This window comes from Myiozetetes cayanensis, unplaced genomic scaffold (assembly GCF_022539395.1).
Source record: "Myiozetetes cayanensis isolate MyiCay16 unplaced genomic scaffold, myiCay2020 scf5-8, whole genome shotgun sequence".
Taxonomy (NCBI): domain Eukaryota; kingdom Metazoa; phylum Chordata; class Aves; order Passeriformes; family Tyrannidae; genus Myiozetetes; species Myiozetetes cayanensis.
In genome coordinates, this window is record NW_026087742.1 from 47,954,212 (window position 1) to 47,967,043 (window position 12,832).

General features: G+C 38.2%; 1 protein-coding gene across 1 annotated transcript in view; it reads left to right on the forward strand.

The window, feature by feature from the left end:
• Positions 1-543: 543 nt before the first annotated feature.
• BRCA2 (BRCA2 DNA repair associated) overlaps positions 544-12,832 on the forward strand; it is a 37,197-nt gene continuing 24,908 nt past the window's right edge. Inside the window, 10 exon segments of the mRNA XM_050331412.1 lie at positions 544-649; positions 1,551-1,657; positions 2,285-2,536; positions 4,468-4,573; positions 5,368-5,420; positions 5,526-5,566; positions 5,655-5,766; positions 7,257-7,312; positions 8,223-8,337; positions 11,098-12,282. Of these exon segments, the coding sequence (XP_050187369.1) occupies positions 1,579-1,657; positions 2,285-2,536; positions 4,468-4,573; positions 5,368-5,420; positions 5,526-5,566; positions 5,655-5,766; positions 7,257-7,312; positions 8,223-8,337; positions 11,098-12,282 (1,999 nt within the window). The 5' untranslated portion in view covers positions 544-649; positions 1,551-1,578.

The window sequence follows — 12,832 nt, forward strand, 5'->3', positions numbered from 1 at the left end:
ACCCAGGTTGAAGTTATTCCATGGACTCACTGATGAAGCTAAGAGAAGGGACGTGTATGTGGAGGATAACAACATTCTCTTTATTGTACAGTAACCATGATGATAATTTCACCTGTCAAGGCCTACAAAACCACCTGAAAAGCTTAGCCTTGCACAGGCCATGGTGGCACTGCCGCTTACTGTGACCGTCCCGGAGCCTTTTCCCGGGAGGTCGGTGTCAGCTGCTGATGCGCAGCAGGATGGGTCCTGTCAGTCTTGGATGTAGTACTTTATTTTCCACATCTCCGGGACGCTGAGGGAAGCTGCTGGCTGCCACCCTGGCTCAGGACACGCTCCCTTTGTGTGAGGGACGCCCCTCACCGCGGGCACCACGCGTACCCCGGGCCGCCTCCCGGCCGTGCCCCGCGGAGCGGGAGAGGCGGGGCCGGCTCGCCGCCCCTTCCCGTGAGGTGGGTGCGGAATGGGGCGGGAGCGGCGGATGCTCCCGGTGCGCAGGCGCGCGAGGGGGTGTTGGCGCCAAGCTTCGAACGGGGCGGCGGGCGTGGGGGCTGTTCCCGTCCCCCTTCCCTGACTCCCTCCCTCCCTCTCGTCCCCGTCCCTGCGTGAGGCGATGTTGCGGCCGCTGCTCCGCCCGAGGGGCCGCCGGCAGGTAACGGCCCCGCGTGTGGCTCGGCCCTGCCCCGGGGTGTCCCCGCTGCTCCACGGGGGTCCCTCCCATCTCCTCCCAGCCCGCCGGGGGTCTGCGGTCACCGCGGGGGTGGAAGGGGCTGTCCGGTGTCCGGGCTCGTCCCCTGAGGCCCCACGGAGACCCAGGGGCGGCTGCACAGGCCGCTGTCCTTCCTGGGTCACTGCCCGGGAGGAGCTTTCCCTCACGGGGAGCAGCGTGAACAGGTCAAATCGCCTTTTTAAAATGTGCTTCTGAGGCAGTGTTGTATTTCTTCAGTTTTCCGTCTCAGGGCAGCCCTTACCCTGTTTTAAAATGCCCGCCTTTCCCGTGGTGGTGGTAAGGCAGCGCCTGTAACGCGGTCATCGCCAGGGAAACTGATTTTACTGTGGATACAATAAACGTAGTAAGCGGTGAAGTCCTACGTCAGTCTTATTGATACCTGGTTTTCAACAGAATTGTGAAACCGGCAATGTCTGCTCCACTTGAAAGCAACTTTGAATCAAATTCTTGACACATAACTTATATAATGGTTGTAAGAGTATATATGTGATAGTATATATTGCACCCCAGCATACGGTAGTGAGTGTGGAGTTTTGATTTGTGTTTAAAATGCCTCAAAAGTGTTATGCCTTCTCCATCTTGGTTTTCTCCTGCATTTACTGAGTATTTTTATCATCTCTGGTATATAATTCACTCTGCTCCTCTTGTCTGCTTTTTTTGCATCTTGTTAATCGTTGCGGTGTTTGAATGCTCACATCACAGTCTTAAAGCTAAATAAGTTGGGTTATGAGACACCAAGAAATGAAGGAAGGCAGGCTTAGGACTTGCAGTGCCACAGCATTGGAACAGCAGTGTATGAAAGTGTTTTCTTATTTCTTCTCAGGCTTTTCAACAGCTGTTCCAGTAATGTTATGGATAAGAAAATGGCTTACAAACCTGTGGAAAGACCAACTTTCTATGAAATATTTAAGGCACATTGCAGTGAATCAGGTACAGCTTCTCCAAAGTAAATAATTTTTATTAGGGTTGCTTTCTGTGCATCAATATTTTATACACAGCTGCTCCATAGGAAAGCATCATGCAAGTTGTTAGCTGCTGCTCTGGCCCCTAATCTGTATTTGCTAATATCTACTTTTTCTAGATTTCTTTAAATATTTATAGGTAGGTTTTTTTCATGACATGTGCTTAGCCAGTTTTTGTACTTGCTTTTTTAGTTGCCACCTCCATATGTACCCACATGCAGACCAGGTTTAGTCTTTTGTCATATGCACCTGTTGTAATTATTAATGAGCTGCTAATGTTAAAAGGAAGCCGTTTAACTTGCCAGTCTGAGCAAAATAAAAGAGACACTAAGAGTATACTTTTAATTAAAAAAAATGGATATTTTTCTATTCTTTGGTTAGTTTTGTTAATTGTCTGAGAAATTGGTTAGACACCCTTATGTGTTTCATGGGCATCAGAGTTCAAAGCCATCTAGAAAGAAAATAAACAGAAGTATGACAATGGAAGGAGCAATGTGTTTTTCTGTTAGCATTTGAATGCCTAATGTATTTTCAAATCCTGTATGTAGGATCTTTTTTCCATTTCATGTGGTTTTCTGTATGTTTTTCATTATAGATTTAGGGCCCATCAGTCTCAACTGGTTTGAAGAACTCACCACAGAAGCACCACCATATGAGCCTAAAGTGTTTGGAGAACTTGATGCTCCCTCTGGCTGGCTTGATCAAACATCTTTTAAAACTCCAAGGACAAAACCCTCTACATACACTCAGCTGGCATCAACTCCACTGATCTTTAAAGAACAAAGTGCAATATTGCCACCTTGTTCTTCTCCTGATAAAGAACTGGATCAGAAAAAAATCAGAACGAGTGAGTAATTTTTTTTAAATGGTACTTATAGGCTGCTTGTGCCCTTCAGAAGCAAGATACTTTTTTTACCTTTTACTGTTGTAGCTGATGATGTTACAGTAATAGATAATGCTACTATAGGAATTGTGTGACTAAAAAGCTTATTTTGGTAGTCTTCTGAAGATCATCTAAATAATAGGAAATTAATCTTAATGAATTCAACCTTCTGATGAAGTGGTAATATATATGCACAAATTCTCTGTATAAAATATACTGTTGTGGTCCAAATACTGTTAATATAAGGAGATATGAGCTTATTAGTGTAACCTTTTGACTGGGAATTAGAGTGAATTTTTTCAGCCATCTCATTTTTGTTTTATGCAAAATCTCTAAAAATCTTCTCAAGAGAGAGAATTTTCATTCCTGCTGCAGTATGATGTGATCTTAGGGCACTCCGTAAACTTTGTTGGAAAGATTTAGAAGCCCTAAGCTCTTTGAGTTACTATAACTGTCATGGAAAGAAGTTACATTTTTTAATTTGGAAGAAAAGGGATTTCAAGTGGTACTTCTCGTTGCATTATTTCCAAATCCCAAGTACATCATGAAAGTACATGTCATACTACTCCTTTTTGATATCCCCATCCTCCTTGGACAGAGAGAAGAACTTTTTCTAGCAAGAATGTATGCAAGGTTGTATATCTGTTCTATGGGAGAATGTCTAACCCCATTCCTGAAGCACCTGATTTGTACATCTCCTGTGTCCATGCCCTCCTGATAAGCTTTTCTAAACAGGTTACAAACAAACACAAGACTCCCGTCATTACCAGAATTGTTCTTAGATCCTAAAGCAAACTCTCTGAAGGAGAACTGTGCTGCTGTTCAAATAAACTTTATAACAGTTCTTCTGTGGAATATCGTTACCATCTTCGTTTTTCTGAAATTTACTGCTCAACTTCTGCTCAGAAGTATTCTCAGCTGAGAACACATTTCTTCTAAATGTAGCTGTTTGGATTTCACAGTGTTTAGTCCCTAGGGAATTCTTGGTAGCGTTTCATAAGTGGCAAACAAAGGAACCTTATGATTCTTCAGTTTCAAAATGGTTAGTTTTGCTCTGTGTTTGTGCAGAGGTTACCTGTGACTGACCTGAGGTCTTCCGGTTTTCTTAGTCAGAACCAAATGGCTCCTGCAACCCAGGTTTTTCACCTTGTGAGAGCAAGAGGGTGGGTGGAAGCTGATGGATTTCACCTTGGTGTTGTACAGGGATGCAGCTGTGCTGTGCATGTGGGCTCAGGAACTCAGAAGCAGAGAGAAAGGCAGAAATCGAAATGTAATTTCTTATATTGAAGTAGTTTGGAAATTTCTGAGTAGTGATTCCTTTAAGTAGATGCTTGTTCATGTTAGGGGCTCACTGCTCAGGGGATTCTGCTGCATTGGTGGACACACACTCTTTTGCCTGGAGCTGCTTCACATAAATAGCTATTGCAGCCAGTGGCTTTACCAACAGTTCAAGAAATAATTTTTGCTTTATGCTGCTTAAGAATCAGGAAGTGTATGACTTAATAAATTTGAGGGAAGGCTGGTACAGTCCTATGTTTGCATGTATTGTGTTTCTTCTAAGAATAACTTCTGCAATGACAAGAAAGGCACAATACAATACATTAAAACTGAATATGACTTTAATAATATCAAGTGAATAAAGTGGCATAATGAGTGTTTTTTTCAGCTGTGCAGTTGAAACATGTTTAGCATTGTTTGGATTTAAAATTTTGAATATATTTAAAATACTAGAGGAGAAATTAGGATTGGGTTTTGATTTCTGGAGTTTTGGGTTGTTTTTATTAACTAGAATTCATGTTGCATAATTTTTTTTAAGGTTTGTCTTGAAGCTTTAAAATTGAAATTATTTCTGTAGTTTTGCAAAGTTGTGTTGATTATTATATTGTGTCTTGTAGATGGAGAGAATTTGATAAGCCCAAGTAACACAAGAAGAAAAGTAGACCAAGAAAATGAAATGCTTGCTTCTCCTCCTGGTACCTGCCGCAACTGCCTTGCTGCTAGGTATGGTAAATATGTCAAGACAAATGAAAAATAAACTAGATTTTAAGCAAAAAGCAATATTAAACCCACCATATTTGACTGTTAAACTTTCTCATAACAGTGAATAATCTTGTGTGTCTGGTATGTTTTATGATACTTTTAGGTTGCTAAGTGAGTTAAAATAAAACATGAGCTAATACTGAAAATTTTCTTGTTTTCAGGCGATCTTCCTTTCTGTTTTTCTACTCTTTCACAGCTGGAATATGTCATTTGTTGACATTATTTCAGCTTTCCAAATCCTCAACATCCAAAGAAATAGTGGTAGTGATGTATCATGTTATTCTCAAGTAGTAAAGCTATTTATAGTATTTACTGAGATTTTTTTTTTTAGTAATAGCCTTGATTTTGACATTTAAATGTCTGTTTCAGATAAATGTGATTAAAGTACTCAAGTTGATTATAAAACCAGTTAAAATAGTTATTTAATTAAAATCAGTTAATCCAGTTTCCCTCATTTCATGCAGTACATTGCAGAGTGAATGATTATATTGAAATGTATTACTTTTCAGAAAAATTGTTACTGAAAATTAACATATTTCACAAAAGAAGCTTTTTATGGTTTTTAATAGACTTACAGTAAGGTTTAAAATACTGACTGATGATTAACAGAAATCTGCATTTTATCTAGTCAGGGAAATAGCCATGGTTGCAAAGAAAGAAAATAATGGAGTTGTTAATATATGTAATATATTGAAATATTCCATTATTTTCAGAAACAGAGAAATTAATACTTTGATTTTTATTTTGTTTTGCAGTCCAGCTATTTTAAGGAATATTTACAGGACACCTCAGAGAAATAATATGCCTGGTTTGTATTTCCTCTTTTTGGTTCTACAAAATATTTTATATACCTAGATAAAAATCCTTATTTTTTAGTTACTATTTAATGTCCTTTTTACATAATGTTTTTTAGGACCATATGGAAGCTTGTTTTGCACACCAAAACTTTTGGAGGTATGTATTTTATTTATGCATTTTTTTTTCCTTTTCAGAATTCTGCATAGAAAATATATATATATATAATTGTTAAATGTATTTCTAGGTCAGAACTCCAAAATGTATTTCTGAAAGTCTGGGAGCAGAAGTGGATCCAGATATGTCCTGGTCAAGTTCTTTAGCCACACCTCCTACACTTGCTGAAACAGTGATAAGAGGTACTTCTAAGAATGAACAATTGCTAAGGGTTAAAAACTTCTGGGTTTGACACTGGAAGTTCTCTCAGTGGGAACTGTTTGGTTTCCTGATTAAAAAAGACAACTCTTACAGTGATGCTTAGTGGGTGACTTTAAATAATGCAGCCCTAAGCAGAAAGCTTTTTTGAAAAGTTTTCTTCCTTCGTATGAGAGTTTAAGGAATGTAAATTTAGAAATAACACAGCAAAGCATAGAAAGAGGACGAAATAATGTTTTCTTTGCACTATCACCAAACTAGCTACTACTGGGCTAAGTCATGTGAGTATGTTTATGAAGTCTAAGTGTGTAGCCTGTGGAGTAAACTTCCCAGCAGCAGTGTTGGCTTCAGCATTTTAAACCACTCACACTGTGCCTGCCATCCTGTTGGTGCAGTCAGACAGACTGGGATACTGATCCAATTCAAGACCATATTTCCTGGGTTCTTTGGACAGGGCAATTCCTGGACCTCATTTACTGCACAGCTGCACAAAATGAATGGGTGATAACTGTTTCAGTAGTAACTAACAGTGATGCTAAATATCAACCCTCAACCTAAGGTCTTGCTGAAAGGTGGATTTCGTTAGCATGTGATGAGCAAAATGATATTTAACTGTATGATTTGTTGATGGAAATGAGAAGACCTGGATGTCTACTTATCTCCTGACATAATTTACCAACATGAAAAAAAGCAATCACTGTGTAAAGCATACAGACCATTTAAAGCATATTAAGAATGAATGCTAGAATTGGGAATCTCTTTTGGGAGGGAGAGGGTGATACTACTCACGAGGCTATTCAGTTGTGCCATTTTGGGTGTTCACTGGTCGAGAAAGATGTGAGCTGAAAAGAAAGGCTTCGGAAGGTACGCATACATCAATGATGATGTTCTGGGAGGTGAGCTGTGGTTTGAGCTCTCATTCTCCCACTTCTTGGATGAGCCTAGTGATGGCTCTCTCCCATCTGACACTTGTGAAAAGAAAGAGCGAACCATTTGGCTGCTGCATGGAGCCTGCGTGCCACATCTGTGAAACATGTCATTGTAATATACTGCTCTTCAGGCATTTTAAAAATAGGATTCACTTTCTCCTTTTGTAATGTAGTGAAAAAATATTGCTGCTGTTTTGGGAGGTAATGGGAAAAAAACCAAAACCAAATTCCTAACTCAAAGATCTGATTCAGATCCTTGGACAGAAATAAATAGGAAGTAAGTGCCATGAATAGCTACTTGAGTAGTGATGGTCTTAGGGTGGTAACTGGTCTACCTGCATATCAGAAACCACAACCTATGATTTGGGGTGCATTGTGCAGTAGTTAGGAGTTTTAGTTAGTTTTTAGTAGGTTTTTTTGTTTACAGACTTGGGTGGCATTTAAAATAGTCCAGTGAAAACCCTCCCAAAACACAACTGTATTTGAACACACTCAGCAGATCACTTGGGAGAAGATAAATTGACTTGTCTGTCTTTCTCCTAAAGTTAGAGAGAATGATTCTGTTTCTGAAGCAAAGCAGCAGGATGGAAGAGCAGATAGAGTAAGTAGTTCTAAGAGCTATGTTCTTCTTTCAGTTGAGCTATTTGGTTACATGCTTACATTCCTTGAGCCAAGAATGAAAAATTCTGTCATTTTCATTTTAAGCTCTCCTCTTTGACCGGTTTTTAAAAGTTACTGCTGACAAAACTAAATTTGTGAAATGTGGCTGTACACTGTATTTTCACAAATAACCCTATTTGAGAAATGTTTTTTACTGTGTTTATTAAAAAAACCCAACAAAACCCCCCCAACAAAAGCACTTGGATTCAGCAGCAGTGGGTGTTATTCAGAGAGAAATCAAACCTAGGAATTGCCATGTGCTATTTATATGAGGGTTGGTTGATTTGTTTTTCTCCTGCTTCTGTCCAACTTTTGGAAGTTATTCTTTGGGAATAACTTCTTGTGCTCAACCTAGAGTTGAGTTTTAATTTCAGTCCTTTGATAGTGTTAGGGAGAGTTCTTGCATAATTGTAATTTCACTCTGTGTACATGAAAGCTGAATGATTATTCAGACTGAAAACTGAGGATGGCACTAAAAGGATTCAATCATAAGTTTAAATTTGATTCTTAACTACCTGAAACTTCACAGTTTAACAAACCATTACAAGTTAAAATAAGCAAAACGTCTTTGTCCTTCCTCATATCTCCTTTGTTCCTTTTGAGAGGCTTATAGTAAACTGTTGAACCCATTTACTGCCCTTAAGTTGACTGCAGAATGAAACCTGATTTGCATTGAAAATGGGGATTGCCTGCTTATTTACTTTTCAAGTGTACGTGTGAAAACATTACCTTTCATTTTAAGAGATGCAGCATTATTCAGGTACTGCAGTAAGTGTTCAGAGTTGCATGTTTTACTGTTAAAGTGACACTCACTGGTACGTAATGTAACAGCTTTTGTCTTTGGTTTACAGATTTTGCACAACTTTTTTTCCAGCCACGATAAATGTCCTGAGATAAGTGATACAAGTATGCTGTTGGTACCAGAGACAGTCAAAATAAATGCTGAAGATGATGTCAAAAATTTGGGTATGCATTGATGCTTTACCTATTAAGTATACTGTGAAGCAAGACTGAGGATGAGGCTACATTGTATGTCTCGGGCTGCTGTTACGGCTTATTTCTTCTGCCAGCTGTGTACTTACTCCCACTTCCTGAATTGATTTAACTTTGCCAAATGTAGCCTTAAAAAAGGGAATGTCTGCTGAGTCAGTGAATTAGATCACTGTCGTGGTTAAACTGGATGACAACCAGATTAGTACTGTGAAGTGTGCTCACTGAGGATGAAGATGTGAGATGCTGTGGGAGAGCAGAGAGTGAGAAGTGGTACAGGCTCAAGGGGGAGCAAGACTACTGCCTCTAGGTATTGAATAGGTTTAGCTTTGTCATGAAGTTTCACCCCAGCGCTCATTATTCTGTGGTGAGCTTGGTTTTTGATCTTGTTATATCCTTTCTTCATTTACTTCACCCGTTCAAAATAGGTGATTCTAAATGTGACAAATCCTTCGGGAAAAATAAATGTTTAGGTTTTTTTAATGAATGCAGAAAATACACAGGCAAGGCAAAAAAAAGTTTTCGTTCGGTGTTTTTAGTGAGCAGGTGAAAATGTACGCTTCAGTGGGAACTTTTTGATTTTAGTTCAGAAAGTATGGCAGAAGGGAAGAATATTAACAGAAATTTGTTCAGCCTGCATAGGTGTAAAAGAGTGCTGTAGGGATTCACACAAACTAGACAGGGCAGTGTATCCTTAGGATTGTACGTCTTCTTACCTGAATTGAATGGACTGCCCTAAAAAAAATGTTTGGTGGTATGTGTAAGAATTGTGAAAAAATCAATTCAGAATTTGATAAGGAGGGCTGAGAATGCTTGGATCAGGAAGCATTGTTGCTTGCAGAGTGATACATGGTGCTATTTTTATATTGTAGGTTCACATGTTCTGAGCAAAATGTGTTTGATAGTAAACCTGTTCAAGTAAATTGTAATCAGTAAAATACTTTTAGAAATTAAGGACAAATTGATGTGTTGGTCTGTGTTCCAGTATGGCTTATTACATTGCATACTACAGTAGAGAAGGCCAGTTAAAACAAGGTCTAAATAAAATTTTAAATAAAGCAGGTGGGGGAAGAAAACCATTTCTCCCAAAGTACAAAATAACTTGCAATTTTTTTTTCCTATGTCTTCCCTTTTTGATAATAGTTAGCTTGGTATTTGAAAATGCAATGTGAAAAGAAGGACAGCTCAAACCTCCATGTTTGTGCCTTTCAAATGTTGGTTTTCTCTGGAATAGTGTTGTATGATCGTGAAATGCTATCAGTTTTATTAGGTATACGTTTTGTTTCAGTTAAAGAAAATAGGAGATCATAATATATCAAATCATCAAATAACACATCCCAGTGAGTTCAGAAGTCAGAATGAACTTCCCTGATTTTTATTTCCCTGGCATGAGTGTACAGTTTGAGACAGTATCTCTATAATGTTTCGGATAATTCTGGGTTTTTTAATCCATAAACGGTTATGTCTCTTGTTTAAGTAAAGAGAAATGAGCTGTGTCTTCTTAGAAATCTCTACTGACAAGTTATTACAGCATGAAAGAACATGGGCACAGAAATTACCTCAGAGGCACATACTTTAGTAAGGGGAAAGGACCTGTACACACAATCTGTAATGTTGCAGTTTCCTTTTTGAGATCTCCTTTAAGTGAAACCTTCTGCCACTTAGGCATAAAACAGAAAGTAAAGAGAATGAGTAACTGTTCTGTGTCTGCAGTGTCAGCGTGAACCCATAATAGATATATTACATGTAATTGGATGTGTGTAACCAAGTACTGGGAAATGGACTTCCAAATGGAAAATCTTTTGGGTATTAGGCTATTTAAAAGTTCTAATAGGGCAAGTTATAGAATTTTAAATTACAGAAATTGTACCTAAAAAAGGCTTATGGAAAAAGTTAAGCTATTGGTTATATGCCCAAGGAAAAGAGAGGACAGTGATGTTTTCTAGGGACTTCATTATGACTTCTTTGATATGAAAAAGGCTTAGAAAGTACTCTTCAAATAAAACCTTGCTGTATTCTTTAATGTGGACTGTATTGATAGGTGGGTCTTGGTTCATACATTTGAGAGGGTAGTATTTTTATTTGGTATGTATAAGCTTGTAAGATTGTCTACAAAGTAGAGTTTGGGTTATTTTCCCCACTGCATATTTTATATGTGCAAACAAAAATTTCTAATTATTTTTCTAATATTTTGCCAATCGTGGAACTACTTAAAACCTTCTCAGTCAATTAAGAGATTGAGAATATCTTCTAAATCCTTCTAGAAACTATGCTATTCTATATCATAGCAAAAGACAGTTTAATAAATTAATCCTTAAAAAAGAGTTTCCTTAGCTGCCAGTTATAGATAAAAATAGGCAGGTTCTTAATGTGTGTTATACCTACCAGCAGTATAAGTTTTAGAAGAAAAAATGTAGATATTTTTCTTGTCAAAATCACCACTCATTCTCCTGTCCTACCTGTAGGGAAAAAAAACCCATCTTTTGAGAAGCTCAGTTTTATCTTGGAAACCTTAACTGCTATGGTCCTCAGGAGGTCAGGGAATCTGCATGTATGTCCTTTGCCTCCTGTTTCCTCTGACAGCTGCTTATAATTTATCTTTACCAGCTTGCTCCTGAGTAAAAGTAATGACTATAAAATTCAAAGCTGTATCTACATTTAAAAACCCAATGCTGTTCTGAAGGTTATTTCCTAAAACTTCATTTTTTTGCTTCTTTCCCTCCCCATCTTCTCTAGAGCCAGAGATGTTAGATGGCTTACTTGTTGAGATGGATAGCTTTGAAGACACGTTCAACATGCCCACTAAGTCCAGTGAAACTCTTCTGCTGATGCCACATGCTCTGGATGCAGTAGAGGAATGTGAGATAAACACAGATAAAACACACGGAAAGGAGGATCATCCCACTGAGCAACCTAATAGAAGAAAGACTGGCATGTCACAGGAAGTGAAAACAAATAACTGGACTGAAAAAAGCCACTCTACTGAAATGAACGGTTCTTTACTCCAAAACACCACTGAAGGTACAGGAGATGGTAGAGATGGCTGTTTAACAGGACACGGAAAGGAACTGGAGTCACTTAGGATCTCAGGAGATGTGCAAGATTATAAGACACACGAGTCATTTAAGAATGAGAAGCCTGTAAAAGAAGCTGTGCAACCTTCATCCAGCCAGTGGTCTCAACTGAACTTATCTGACCTTGACGTAGCTCACTTGGAGATGTCTGAATGTAACTCTCCACCCTCTGACTTGCATAGAGAGGAAAATTTAGGAGAGAAGTCAGTACTAATGACCAAGGATGATGCTGTAGAAACATCTTTACTGAATACTTCAGGCTTGATAAAAGCAGAAAAGCTATTGAGTGTCAATTTGTCAGAAAAATGCTATGAAATGGAAAATGCTGAAAACAGCCCAACATCGGAAATAACTCCAGTAAAAACTGTGTGTCTGAGCATTCAAGATCCAAAGTTAGTAAAAGGATGTGCAGCTGAGATTTCCAAAATGAGCTTCTTAAACTGCAGCACTTTTTTAATTGAACATACAAATGTCACAGAGTATTCTGTAGTCTATAATGGCAACTTTTCCAAGCATTTGAAAACAACTTCTAAATCTGTCGTAACTGATGTTCTGTCTCACCCACTTATGTGTAGTGCCACATCTCCAGATAATTGTGATGACCTACATTTGATAAGTAGTGAAAATACTCTTACAACGTCCTGCTTTAAAAGCCTGAATATGTTATCCAATTTGAGAAAGAGATCCAGGAGATTTATTTATACAATAAATAATACGTTACTGTATCAAGAAGAAAAAATACAGAAAGAAGTAACCTCTGAATCACCTACTCGTCCTGTACTACCCCATTCGGAATCTGATTCATACGAACTTAGAGGCTGTCAAGTGGCCAGTGATGTTGAACAAGGTATATTAAGCTTTTCATCATTTGTGGAGGATTCATTATTTGTTAAGAACCTTTCAAGTAAATGTTTCAGATAAAATCCTGTAAATTCTTATGTTTGTGATAAAGTAGCCTGGCAACTAGGAATCAACATATGGTATTGGTCTGTTATATAGTGATAAGAATAACATTATTTTCAAGTTATCTTATGCTAGTTTTTGTCAGATTAGTTTCTGCAATTGAAACTTTCACCTTGAACCATTATTCTAATTGACAAACATAATTATCTTTGTCAATGCTGGTTATACATCCATAGTGTCAAGGGCCACTCTGTCTGAGTTGATAACTTCTAAAAGACCATAAAGAATGTTAAAGTTGTATTGTTATCTTTCTAAAATTAGGGGGTTTAAGACTGTACATCTGTTTCCTCCCAAAGTACAGAATATTTTAATAAAGAATACAATGAAAACAAACAGGCGCTCCTATTTTTAGAAGCTGTTGTTCCTGCTAGAAGAGTTACTTTAATATTAGGAGTTGAAGTACTTTAAGTTTGAAACAAATCCTTATGTTGAGA